The 13290-nt window shown below is 36.7% G+C and overlaps 1 protein-coding gene across 1 annotated transcript; it reads right to left on the bottom strand.

Moving 5' to 3' along the window:
• Positions 1-593: 593 nt before the first annotated feature.
• Positions 594-12238, bottom strand: LOC135229438 (olfactory receptor 14A16-like). The gene has a single exon (XM_064279017.1). The coding sequence runs from the start codon at positions 3713-3715 to the stop codon at positions 2759-2761; it is 957 nt and encodes a 318-aa protein (XP_064135087.1). The 5' UTR covers positions 3716-12238; the 3' UTR covers positions 594-2758.
• Positions 12239-13290: the final 1052 nt, after the last annotated feature.

Below are 13290 nucleotides of genomic sequence, written 5' to 3'. Positions count from 1 at the left end.
TGACTTTTTGGGGGATGCCAAAAATTTATCCATTCTACAGTTAATAGGCGTTTTGAGATTTTCAGATATAATATAGCAATATTTCTGTCTTCTCCTTTTATCTCTATCAAATGCATAGCAGCTCAAATATGATAGCATAATAATGAAGCACTGAATTTTGTGCAGTGTATTACTTTTCTTTTGCTGCAGTAAGAAGTTACCACAGATTTAGTGGTTTAATATAACACAAATTTATAATCTTATAGTTCAGAAGATCAGAAATTTTTTTGATTATGTAAAAAATGAATGTTTATTGTAGATAAATAGAAATCATAGATAAGCAAAAAGATGATACAAATTATTCATAATCTCACCACTGAGAAGCATAACCAGTTTTAGCATTTTTGGAGCACAGCCTTCTAGCTATTTTTTTCTACGCAGCCTATGATTAGTGATTTTATATATATATATATATATATGTTTACATATAAATATATTTGCATTATCTATCTGATATATAACATATAAATATTTATAATTTATTTTAACAAATTAGTTTATAATTTATATTAATTAAATATAAATTTATAATTTTTACATATGTGAATAAAACAAAAAAAAACCTGTTCCTGCTGAGTCACAGTCGACTCATAGTGACCCAATAGAAAGAAGATCAGAAGTTCAACTTGAGTCTCACTGGGCTAAAATCAAGGTTTTGATGGGATTCATTCTTTTCTGGAAAAATTGTGTCCTTAAAGTTTTCAGATTCAAGAGGCCATGGGTATTTTTGAATCATGGACACCTTCTGCAATCTTCAAAGACAGCAGTTGCTGGTCAAGTTCCTCTCACAATGCCATCTATCTGGTTTTCTGACTTCTGTTGAAAAAGTTCCTTTGATTTTAAGAATTTATGGGATTAGGTTGTTCCCACCTGGATAACCCAGGATAATTTTCCATATTAAGGTCCTTAACCTTAATAACATCAGCAAAGTCCCTTTTGTCCATGTAAGGTAATATATTTACGGTTCTGCAAATTAGGACTTACACAACTTTTGCACCATTCTGACTACCATATGCAAGATTGAAGATGTTCACGTTTCCAGGAAAAGTACTCTGCCAATGCAAATCCCCAATAATGTCAACAAATACATCATTAAATTTTATTTGGTTTTGGATGGAAGAGACACTCAAGTCGAAACTGAGAAAAGCCTAACATGCGGGGATATAAGTAGAATAAATGGGGCTTCTCGCAGCGGATGAGGTCAGTTCATTTGCTACACAACATGCATGTATATGGTACATTTCAACTGCCTGAACATGAGCCAGTGTATTTTACAGTCATGTAAATACTTTTTTCTACAAAATGCATACATATCCACTCAATCACACAAATGCTTTATCTCTCTATATTGCACAAACACATTAGTTATTTGCCCATGTGGAAAATACAGTTTCTGATCATGTGAACTACATATGTGCATAGGTCCATAACTACCACAGAACTTATTATAATCCATTACCTTTGGAATAAATTAGAACTCAATCCATTACAAATATAGAGATAATAGATTAAGCTCAAAAACCAAAACCAAACCCACTGCCATCGAGTCGATTCCGACTCATAGCTACCTTATAGGACAGAGTAGAACTGCCCCATAGAGTTTCCAAGGAACGCCTGGTGGATTCGAACTGCCAGCCTCTTGGTTAGCAGCCGTAGCACTTAACCACTACACCACCAGAGTTTCCAGGTTAAGCTCAGATTAATGATAAAGAAATAATAAAAGTTTTGTGGGACCAGGAAAAGACGTAGATATTGTCCATTAATATATTAAATAAATACTCACTTTATTTCTATTCTAGGCCACACACTAAGCAAGACATAAGAGATACAGCCCCTGTCCACAAGGATCACACAGTGTAATGAAGAAAAACATAACAAAGCCTTAGAGAAATAAATCTCAAATTACAACTAAGGTAAGTTCTACGATAGATAGGGAAATGGTATTAAGAAAACATCTAACAGGAGAAAGTGGACTAGGCTGAAGAAATCTAAGTAAAGGTAATCTCATAACTGGAGCAGGAAAGTATAACACTACATCAGGAATAGAGAAATAGTGTTATGATCATAAGTGAGTTGAATATCCAGAAGTCATGAAGCATTGTTGGAATTCAAAAGTGTCCCTATAAGGAGTCTTAAAAAAAAAACAGCAAACAAACAAAAACAAAAATCGTACAAACCCATTGCAGCCGAGTAGATTCTGACTCATAACAACCATATAAGACTGAGTAGAACAGCCCCATAGGATTTCTAAGGAGCCAACAGTAGATTCAAACTGCCAACATTTTGGTTAGCAGATATAGCTCTTAACCACTGCACCAAATGGTTAAGTCCTCAACAACTAATTGAAAGGCCGAATGTTTAAACTCACCCAGAGGCCTCCGAAGAAAGGCCAGACATCAGGTTCTGAAAGGTCACAGCCTTGAAAACCTTATGGACCCAGTTGTACTCTCCACAAATGTAGTCACCAAGAGTCAGAACTAACTGGAAAATAATTGTTTATTGTTTGTTTTTCAATTAACATGATAAATACAAGGTTAGCATATATCTGCCCAATTATAAATGGAACTACTGGTTTTTCCACTCACTTCATCTACTAATAGACAGTGCCCATTAATAGCAATTTAAAGAGTTTTCATGGTAGTTCTTACTTTAAATATCCAATATTATTTTCAGACTAGGCAACCAGATTATTCAGACAATTCTGTCAGTGATTGAAAGATCATGATATATGTGGCATTAACTCTCCTAATTTGAAGGGCAATGCCCACTCTTTAAGTTTCTTTAATGCCATCTTCATATCCTTATTTCTCAGACTGTAGATGATGGGATTCATGATGGGTGGCACTGTAGTATAGAATACCGACACCAGCAAATCCAAGGGTGATGGAGATTTGGGTAAAGGTCGTAAATAGGCAAAAAAACCAGAAAAGAGAAAGAGAGTCACAACAGTGAGGTGAGGCAAGCACGTGGAGAAAGCTCTAGACCTGCCTTCTCTGGATGGGATTCTCAGAACAGTGGAGAAGATGTGAATGTAAGAGATATCAATAAACACAAAACAGCCAAAATCTAACACCAGGCTGAGCACAATGACTACTAATTCCACAGTATTATAAGAACAGGCTAGGGACAGCAGTTGTGGAACATCACAGAAGAACTGATGAACTTCAGGAGACCCACACACAGGTATGGAGAAGGTAGAAGCTGTGTGCAGAATTGCATTGAGAACTCCACTGACCCATGAGGAAGCTGCCATCTGCACACAGGCTCCATGGCTCATGATGACTTCATACCTCAGTGGGTGGCAGATGGCAACGTAGCGGTCATAAGACATCACTGTGAGTAGAGATACTTCTGTAGTGGCTGAGAGGAAGAAGAAAAATACCTGTGAAACACAGCCGAGAAATGAGATGGTGGTGTGATTAGCCAGAGAGTTTGCGATGGATTTGGGAACAGTGATGGAAATGAGGCAGAGATCCAGAAAGGACAAGTTCTGCAGGAAGAAATACATAGGGGTGTGGAGCCGATGATCCTTGCTTGTGAGAGTGATGATGAGAACGTTCCCCAGTACAGCTGCCAGGTATAGCAGCAAAAACAACACAGCATGTGAGATCTGGATCTCCCGAACATCAGAAAACCCCATTAGGAAGAACATGGTCACAGAGGTGAAGTTGTTCATTTCTCTGGGTGTTTAATCAATGACTCTAAAAAAATAAAATGAACAACTTGTGATTTAGTCAAGGGAGTTTACTCTTCTACTTTCTCAGGTTCACTTTCTCTGAAACATGTGCAGGTATTCCATGCCATACAAGAGTAACACCACCAAGTCTTCAGGAGGTAATTGAACACAAATAATCCCATTAACTGAATGACTGAAAATGGTTATCAGTCAAGTCCAAATCATCCACCTTGTCATTCTATGTTGATTAAGGCCCATATTCCACATCTAATTCAAATAGAATTTCATATACCTTGTATTGAAATATGTAGTGAGAAAGTGCACAAATTTGGGACCAGTCAGTCCTGAGTACAAATTTTAGATCAGCTGTTTACAAGCTTTGTGATCTCATATACATTTTTTGAGTACCCTTATTCAACCTACTGTGTAAGCGTTATCATTGGATCATTCTTTTGATTCAATTAAATAATGCATATACAAATTATCACCATAATTATTTGATAAGAAGACACTTAACTAATACCATTTTCACTACTCATTTCATCTCCCTTCTTTGTGCCAGTATCAGGAAAAATCGTGAAAACTTCTGAAATAGGGAAAAAACTGATTTTCCTGTCTAGGACACTGGGTTATCTTTGTATTTGTCTTTGAGCTATCCTACAATTGGGAAAGTTGTATTAAACTGTTAATAGTGCAAATTATTGTCCTTAGAAATACAAATTAGTTTTGTTTTAGTGGAGAGTAATTCATATTTTCTCTGTAGATAGACCTGTTTTGCACCTACTTGTTATTTTTCTCAGCCTTGCTTGTTTGGCCTTTTATACGTGAAATTTTCATTTTGATGCTGAATCAGTTGGATATCTAATTCTGTCAATCATTAATGAATTAAGTAAAATATTTGGCATGTACTTGCTTTATATATGTATGTCAATTATATTTTATGTTCTTTAAAAAAAGTTGTCTTTATGATCTGAAATAGATAGCAACCACTGACACTTAGAGTCAAACCTTATGAAAGGATTTGAGATATCTTAGATAGAAATATTTGGGCAATTTATTAGGGACATGGACAACAGAAAACTACCCTCTATTCTCTATCATTTTATATTTTATCAAAACCTGTCCCTAAATTTACTGATCACTTCAAAGTAGAACTGAAGTATTTGAATTGTGCAGAAAAAGTACTCACATTCATTTCACATGTCTTAGAAGTGTTTGTCTTCTAGGCCGATTCCACAATGTTGCTGCTGTTGGCTTCTAGGAGCTTGTTCAGTGAATCAGGTGTTTTCAGCCAAATTTCCTGCTTAATTACCTAGGCCAATAAAATTTCTTGGAGTCATTTATTAAGTGTTGTTATTCATTACTGCTTGGTCAGCTTTCCTTTTCACCTTGCTATTCTCCTAGCACATTCTTCCCAGCTGTTCTTAGCTCTCACCACTCTTCCCATTCTCTCCTTTCTCAGTGGGTTACTCCATCATCTCCGAGGCTAAGAATAGTAAAGATTTCCTTTGTTTCTCCACCAATATACTCTCTTTCTCTCTTATTTTTGTCTTCATTTCCACTTGTCTTAGAGGAAGAGTTGTTCCTTCCTTTATATATCCATAGTGCTGTACTGTACAATGGAATCTACACTGATGTCTTAGTATAACTGTTTAATTGATACATTCATAAGTGACATTCAGGGGAGGTAACCTGTGCAGAATCCCACTATGAGGCCATGCCAACTATATCCATAATTTTGCCCAGTATTTTGGATTCTTAATCTAATCTATTCAATGAATGCACGTTTGCTTTTCTCAAACTATACAACTGATGGGGCCCTGGAGACACAGAGATTAAACGTTTGGATGATAACCACAAGGTAGGCAGTTCGAATCTACCAGCCACTCCTTGGAAACCCATTGGAGCAGTTCCACTCTGTCCTATAGGGTCACTATGAGTGGGAACTGAATGGCAAATGGTTTGTTTGTTTTTAATACCATCGATATGGAAGTTATGCCTTTTGTCTTGATCATGATATAATTTATGCACCCGAGGGTTTGCTATCTCACTTTTTCCTTTCTTTCCTACATTTTGAATACCATTATGCAAGTAAATACTCAAAAGCTCAGCAAAAATGTTGATGTTATTTGTAAGGGTCACTATGAGTTGGAATCACCTTCACAGCAACAGGTTTGGTTTTGGTTTTAGAACCTATAGAAGCAGTAGTCAAGGAATCAAACGACATATTGCATTAGGTAAATTTGCAGAAAAAGGTCTCTTTAAAGTGTTTAAAAACAAAGATGTCATTTTGAGGACTAATGTGCGCCTGACCCAAGCCATGGCATTTTTCAATAGCCTCATATGCATACAACAGCTGGACGAGGAATAAGGAAGACCTAAGAAAAACTGATGCATTTGAATCATGGTGTTGGTGAAGAATACTGAATATATCATGGACTGCCAGAAGAATGAACAAATCCATGTTGGAAGAAGTACGGCCAGAATGTCCTTAGAAGCAAGGATGGTGAGACTTCATCTCACATACTTTGGACATGTTATCAGGAGGAACGGGTCCCTAGAGAAGGACATCATGTTTGGTAAAGGGTCAGCAAAAAAGTAGAAATCTCAAGAAGATGAATTAACACAGTGGCTGCAATAATGGGCTCAAGTATAACAATTCTGAGGGTGTTGCAGGACTGTGCAGTGTTTCCTTCTGTCGTACATAAGGTGGTTATGAGTCAGAATCAACTCATCTAACCCTTCAAAGTCAATTCTGCATAACGCTGTTCCCCCATAAATAATTTCTCCCACCGTATACTTCATACCCACTAACAAAACTTCCTGAAAATTGTTTGATATCTGTTACCACCTTCCAATTCATCTATCTCCTCCACAAACCCACTGATAACTTATGTTGTAAAACCAGTGAAGCAGCTAACAAACAAAAAACAAAACGAAGTCTGTAAATGACCTTCTGTTTTCCAAAATCAGTGTGATCCCTTCATACATTCATTTTCTCTATGAACTCACCTCAGGATTTGCAACAAATAACTTTATACTTCTTACCAAAATTGTCTGTCCTCAGCTCCCAGTTCCCTAGACCAGTGACCCCTGGCTCCACAAGAGCAGCATCACTTAGGAACTTGTTATAAAGGCAAATTTTCTTGGCTCAATGTGCCCTAGATCTGCTGAATCAGAAACTCTGGCATGGGGTCCAGTGAGATGTGCTTTAATTGTGTTGAGTAATTAAAACATCTATTCAAGTTCATATTTTTTAGATAAGATGAAACAAAATAAATATAAAAGATAAATACAAATGACTTTGATGTTCCCTAGAGTTTGAGAGCCAGTGCCTTAAGGGTATATGGATCGCATCTAGCCATTAATCAAATGTCTTTGTCTTTTTCACTGCCAAATTTTCATGTTGTTTTTCTCTTAAAACTAGGTCCCCCCTCCAGAAAAAAAAAAAGTCTTTTACTTTTCTTTGGCTCTGTCTTTAAAGTCTCCTTTGGCTGTATCATCACTCAGCCAAAATTAGCTCTCAGCAACAATCTCAACTTGTCTTTGGAGATCCAGTTGTTTATCTCAAAATTAAAATTGTCAGAGAGGAAAATTAGAAACAGACATCTTCCTTTGATTTTACAATTTTTTCCTACCCACAAAATCAAATATTAGCCATAAAAATTCCTGACCCCAAATCAATCTTGCCGGGTGCTTCTGTCATCCCCAATTTTTTTTTCCTCTCCAAAGCCAGTTTTATTTAATTTAAATTTCAAAAGGTATAATGGTTGCAGGTGGGTGGAGGGACAGAGACCACCTTGTGACCTGATATCAACTGATTGCAGTAAAAGCAGGGAGGGCAACTTACAATCTATCACGTTAGGATTAGACAATGGTTCATCTTCTATTCGTCTCCCTCCTCTTCTACTTATAAGCTTCATTTTAACTAGCCTAAGTCTCTTTTTTTTTTTTTAAAAAAAAAAAAGTCTCTTTTTTTAAGTCTCACCGTTTGCTTTTTTTTTTTATTCGGAATCACAATGGTTTCCCTATATGTATATAGAATAACTACTCAGAATAAACCTTATGTTTCAATTTTGTTGAGTTTTGATTATTTTAACAATGCTCTGAATTTACATTTTAATTGCTTAACAAGTAATACATGTTTTCTTAACAAAAAATTGTAATAAACATGCAAGATGCTGTCTATTGGGACAAATGAGGGTGTACAGTGTGTGCTTCAGGAGAGATGAGGGAATTAAGGTATATTTCATATAAAAAATATGGGAAATAAAATAATTAACACTTGAAAAATGGGAAATATTTTGGAAGGAAAAAGTGGAGAGATCTTTTAATCCAGGCAACATGGTGTGAACAAAGCAGAACCTCGGCAGCCTGAAGGGTGTGTAGGAAGAACACTCTGTAGAACAAGGGTCCCTAAATTGGTCTAGGGTAAGAGGGAGAGGAGAGTTGAGGGGATGGATAATAGGTTCATATCTAAAAACAGAGTAACAGAGGTAGAATTTTCTGAAAGATAACTGCTCCCCATATTTAGTAACCTTTGCAAGGAAGATATTTTTAAGGTAGAGAGACAAGTCAGGATAGTATCCTGATAGTATAGGTATGAGTTATTAAAAGATGGCCTGGAATAAGTAGTCACAATAAGAATGAAAGGGAAAGAAAAGACACAAAATAACTTACACAAGATAAAGAGAATGAATGAAAAGTTTCAACATGTTATTGATTGACTGCAAGTGAAATGAAGGTTAAAATAAAATTTTAGATACAGAGGTGTGGCTGTAAATTTTTCCATCTTGGCTACAAAATTGGGAGGGAGGGAGAATATGCTGCTCTGTGCTGGCCTTGCTTCCCTGCCCCTTTCCCACAGGGACACATTTTGTCCTAGCCTACCTGTGCCCTGTTCCCCAGCCTTACAGCAAACCCTTCTGCTTATTAGACCACAAGAGGTGACAGCAAGACAGCACTGAGCAACAATCTATTTATTGGTGCCACAACCATACTGTCATTGGCAGCCAAATGCAGGAGGTGGTCTTACTGCATGACAGTGTTCTTACCCAGGGAAGATGGACAACCCATTTTACTTCTCATTTATCTTTAATTATGAAATAAAACCATCTAACAAGGAAAAATCGCCACTGGTTTTAAGAACGTTCTTGCCTCACTCATCGGCAGTCAGCTCCCTGCAGCCCACTTGCCTGTGGAAGACCTCTTGCTGTGGGGAACCGCCCCTTGCATTTGTCTGCCAGTGCAAGGTGAGGGGGTGACACCAATAAATAGATCGTTGTTCAATGCTATCTTGTGGTCATTTCTTTTTTTTTTTTTGATCATGAATTCCCTGGAACTCACTACGGACCCCAATCTGTATGTTTTGAAACTATGTCTTATACTTAACTGTCTTTGACCCAACTCAAGGAAGAGTTTACTAATATACAGATTCAGATAAATCAACTAGAGCAAATCATTATCAGAATAAAATTAAAGACTCTTATATTTTGAGAAGCCTCTTAAAATTTCTCTAGGCCCACAAATAATTTTGCATGTGAATGGTCCCCTTCTTGCTTTTTAAATAACCCAGAGTCTAGGTACCAGGGTCATGGTGAGGAAGTGTCTTATAGTTGACTAGGATCCCATTCCCCAACTCTGATTCTTCAAAGTATAGCAGCCTATTGTTTTGTTTTCTTAAGAATAAGGGGATCTGAGAAAGCCCCTTATTTTTATTTTGGAATGCTGGTAGAAGTCAGGGATGATTCACAGTTTGAGAAACGCACTATTGGGAAAGTGAGATCCTGACCACTCACCCTGCAATGGCCACGTTCTAAGATCTCTCCATGCAGTGTTTAACATAACTTACACCTGTGCTCAAAGCAATCTATTACATGCCCATTACACTGAAGGCTTGGACCTGTAAAGAGTTTAAGGGATTAGCCCCACTTCACACAATGGTGAAGCTGGAATTTGAACACAGGTGGCCTCACTCCAAACCTCTGGTTTCTAGTTGCTGTGCTAGAATGTCTGACACAACGTTGTGGACTCAGACACACTCAGCTGTATGCCAGGTTGTCATCATAAAACAGCTTTTGCAAAAATGACACATTCACCTTCCTCTTTAGCACGGTGCTTCTCTTTATTTAAAATAGACCTCATATCTTAATTCTTTCTATTGCTGAAAGGTGACTGAGTTTATTTCAACTCATAGCAAACACATGTGAGAGAGTAGAACTCTCCCTGAGGATTTTTTAGGCTGTAATGGTTTTGGGAACAGATTGCCAGGTCTTTCTTCCACAGAGCCACTAGGTGGATTCAAACCACCAATCTTTCCATTAGTAGCCCAGGGCTTAACCACTGGGCACAGGATACACAAAAGTTCAACAGCTGGTAAAGGGCTAGTTTTGTGGGGTCCCCTCCTATCTCTTCTCATGAACTTCCAGGGGATGACACTAACAGCTAATATTCAACACATTCTTACTTTGCCCACCTACTCATATCATTTTGGAGCCTCACAGCTGACCTGTTACCCACACTTTAAAAATGAGAAAATGTATACAAAAGTGAAGACATTTGATTAGGGTTGAAAAAGGGATGTAGGAGACAGAAACAGACAAGAACTGTCTGACCTTACCCAGGTTCCTCCATCCACAGTACATGATCTCAGTATAGTAGGGCATAGTAGACTAAACCATGGATTTCTGGCCTATGCCTCCTCCCTATTTTTACGACTTCTCCTTGAGTTGAGTAAGAACATACCCTGGGAATAGAACCAAATTAACCACCACACTGTCCTCAGAAGGAAAGGGGCGTTACAGGAGTTAACTCATTTATCTCCAGAGCTGCAAGGAAATCTCAAAAGACACAGATTATTCTAGCTTTTTACCTGGGACCAGCATTCCTTAACATTGTGATAAGGAAAAGTATAACACCTCATTCTTTCGATGTGAATATATTTGTCAGTAAACCTGAGCAAGCTTTAAAAGTGCACTAGCCGTTAGTCTTAATTTTTATGTGAGACATCTTTTCATATGTTTTTCCTATTTATATTGATTTTACTGCTTTCTTTAAACATCCTGTGTGTTAGGAAATTTAGCTCCTTTTACTGTCATACTTCTTAAGTGCGAAAAAGTTAGGTTTTTTAATTTTATCTGTGCTGATATTTTGCACACAGTTTTCATTTAATCGAGTTAAATATGCTAGCCCTTTTCTTTAATGATCTGGCTTTGGAGGCTTGCTTGAAAATGTGTTTCCTTTCCTTCTGTGATTTGGGTTGTAGTATATAAAAAAGAAAAAAGCCAAGATACAATTTCCTATTTTTTAAGCACCACTTTTTTTTTTTAACATCACTCTGGTATTTTAACGTATTTTTCAAAGGAGCATTATACAATTCTTCTTAGGTGCTAATACAAGTGATTGAAATAATTTATTCACCTATTTTGGATCTATTCTTCTATTATATTTCACAGATATTACCAATCTAATTATATACAAAACACTCATTTATTTATGTAACTTTTCTAACAACCACTTATTGAATTACCTTATTATATCAATATGCTATTTTTAGTTTTCCAGATACACAATGATAATCATCTAAGAATAAAGATAATTTTGCCCTTCCAATTTTCGAAACCTGTATTTATTTCACATATCTACCTTTACAGACAAACACAAAATATATATTGACTAACAAGTGTATTTTCCTTATTTCTGTCATTATTGGAAGTATCTGTCATGCACACTTAACAATAAACCTACTGCTAAATTATTAACAGCTAAATTATTATTAAGATTCAGTGTTGACTTTAGTGATGGCATAATTTTCTTTAATTAATGGTGAATGTATTAATAGATTTCTAATTACTAAAGCTTATTCGATCCCTGAAAATAACCAGTTTTTGTGCTGTATTTTTTAACCTGCTTTTGAATAATGGTTAATATTCCCTTAGTTATACACATTTCCTTGGTTTCCAGAAACATAAGGGGCAGTTGTGTAGCTTTTTTTTTTTCTTAGTATGTATTGTTAAAAATCAAAATGATCGACAGTATCTTGTTAATATCTCCCAGTTTCTGTCCCTCAACTCAAAGTACTGATACATAACATGCATGGGTCATGAAAACACTACGCTCGCTGAAAAATGCCACTCACAGAAGGCCAAAGAATTCCATTTTAATGAAATGTATATAACAGGCAAGTCCGTACAGAAAAAAACCAGATTGGTGCCTACTAGGAGCAAGGAGGATGGAAAAATGGGGAGTGACCGGATTAATGGGTATAGGATGTTTTTTAGAAGTGATGAAAATGTTCCACAATGAGATAGTGGTGATGGTTACACAATTCTCTGAAAATGTTAAAACACTCTAAATTGTTCACTGTAAAAGGGTAAATTGTGTAGTATTGAATATATCACAATAAAATACGCTATATTTTTTTACAAAGGAGCACCATCTACTATGTCTTACACATAATTTCAGACCGTTTTAATGCACAGATCAATGCATATCTGTAAAAATCCAGCTATGTACAACCCCTCCTTTTTTTTAGTACAACATTCTCTTTCAGGCATGTGTCCTAATTTGTTTAATCTGTGTCCTACTGATGAACACTTATTAGTGGTGGCGCAGTAGTTAAGAGCTTGACTGCTACCTGAAAGGTGGCAGTTCGAATCCACCAGGTGCTGCCTGGAAGTTCTGTGGGGCAGTTAGTTCTACTCTCCCCTGCAGGGTCGCTGTGAGTCAGAATCCTTGGCTGCGTGGCAATGGGTTTGTTTGTTCGTTTGCGTGTTTGTTTGTTTGGTGATCTACCGATGAACACTTATGTTGTTATTTCTACTTCCATTACTTTTTTTCTTTTTACAAACAACTTTGGAAAGAACATGTGTTTATAGATGTGTTACACAGTCCTGAGTTTGGTTGTTGTTAAGTCCTGTCCAGTCAGTTTTGATTCATAGCGACTCTATGTTTACGAGTAAGATAAACTACTTTAGTACCTACTACTGAGTTAAGAGACAAGAGTTGCTGAGAGGTGGAAATGGTTAAAATACTCAGCTGCTAACCAAAAGGTTGGAGGCTCAAATCCACCCAGAGTTGCCTTGAAAGAACGGCCCGAAGATCTATTTCTGGAAAACACATTAAAGACTGTATGGAGCACAGTTCTACTCTGACACACATGCGGTGTCCATGTGCTGGAATCGACCTCATGGCAATTAATTACTGGTAAGAGACAAGAACATTTTGAAGTGTGTTGATACACTGCCTCATCTAAACACATTTTCCATTTCCATTTATCTATACAACATAAAGCTGTGCGATTAACTCTGTAGTCTTCTTCTATATAATCTTTTCTGATATAATCTGTATATTTCTGATTCGTTTTATTTGCATGTAATTTCACTCTAATAGCATGGGGTAATTTTTTATCTGATTATAATTTCCTTGTTAGGTTAATATGTATTTTATTATTTCTTTAAACTTTTTTGCTAGATTAACAACTGTGATTAATATTGACTATTCATTTGGTCGCTATGAGTCGGAATCGACACGACGGCACTGGGTGTATTCATTTGGTTAAGGGTATTCACTATTAA

The sequence above is a fragment of the Loxodonta africana genome, unplaced genomic scaffold (assembly GCF_030014295.1).
Source record: "Loxodonta africana isolate mLoxAfr1 unplaced genomic scaffold, mLoxAfr1.hap2 scaffold_29, whole genome shotgun sequence".
Lineage (NCBI taxonomy): Eukaryota > Metazoa > Chordata > Mammalia > Proboscidea > Elephantidae > Loxodonta > Loxodonta africana.
Note: the sequence above shows the minus strand (reverse complement) of the source record. Positions and strands in the feature narration are given on the sequence as shown.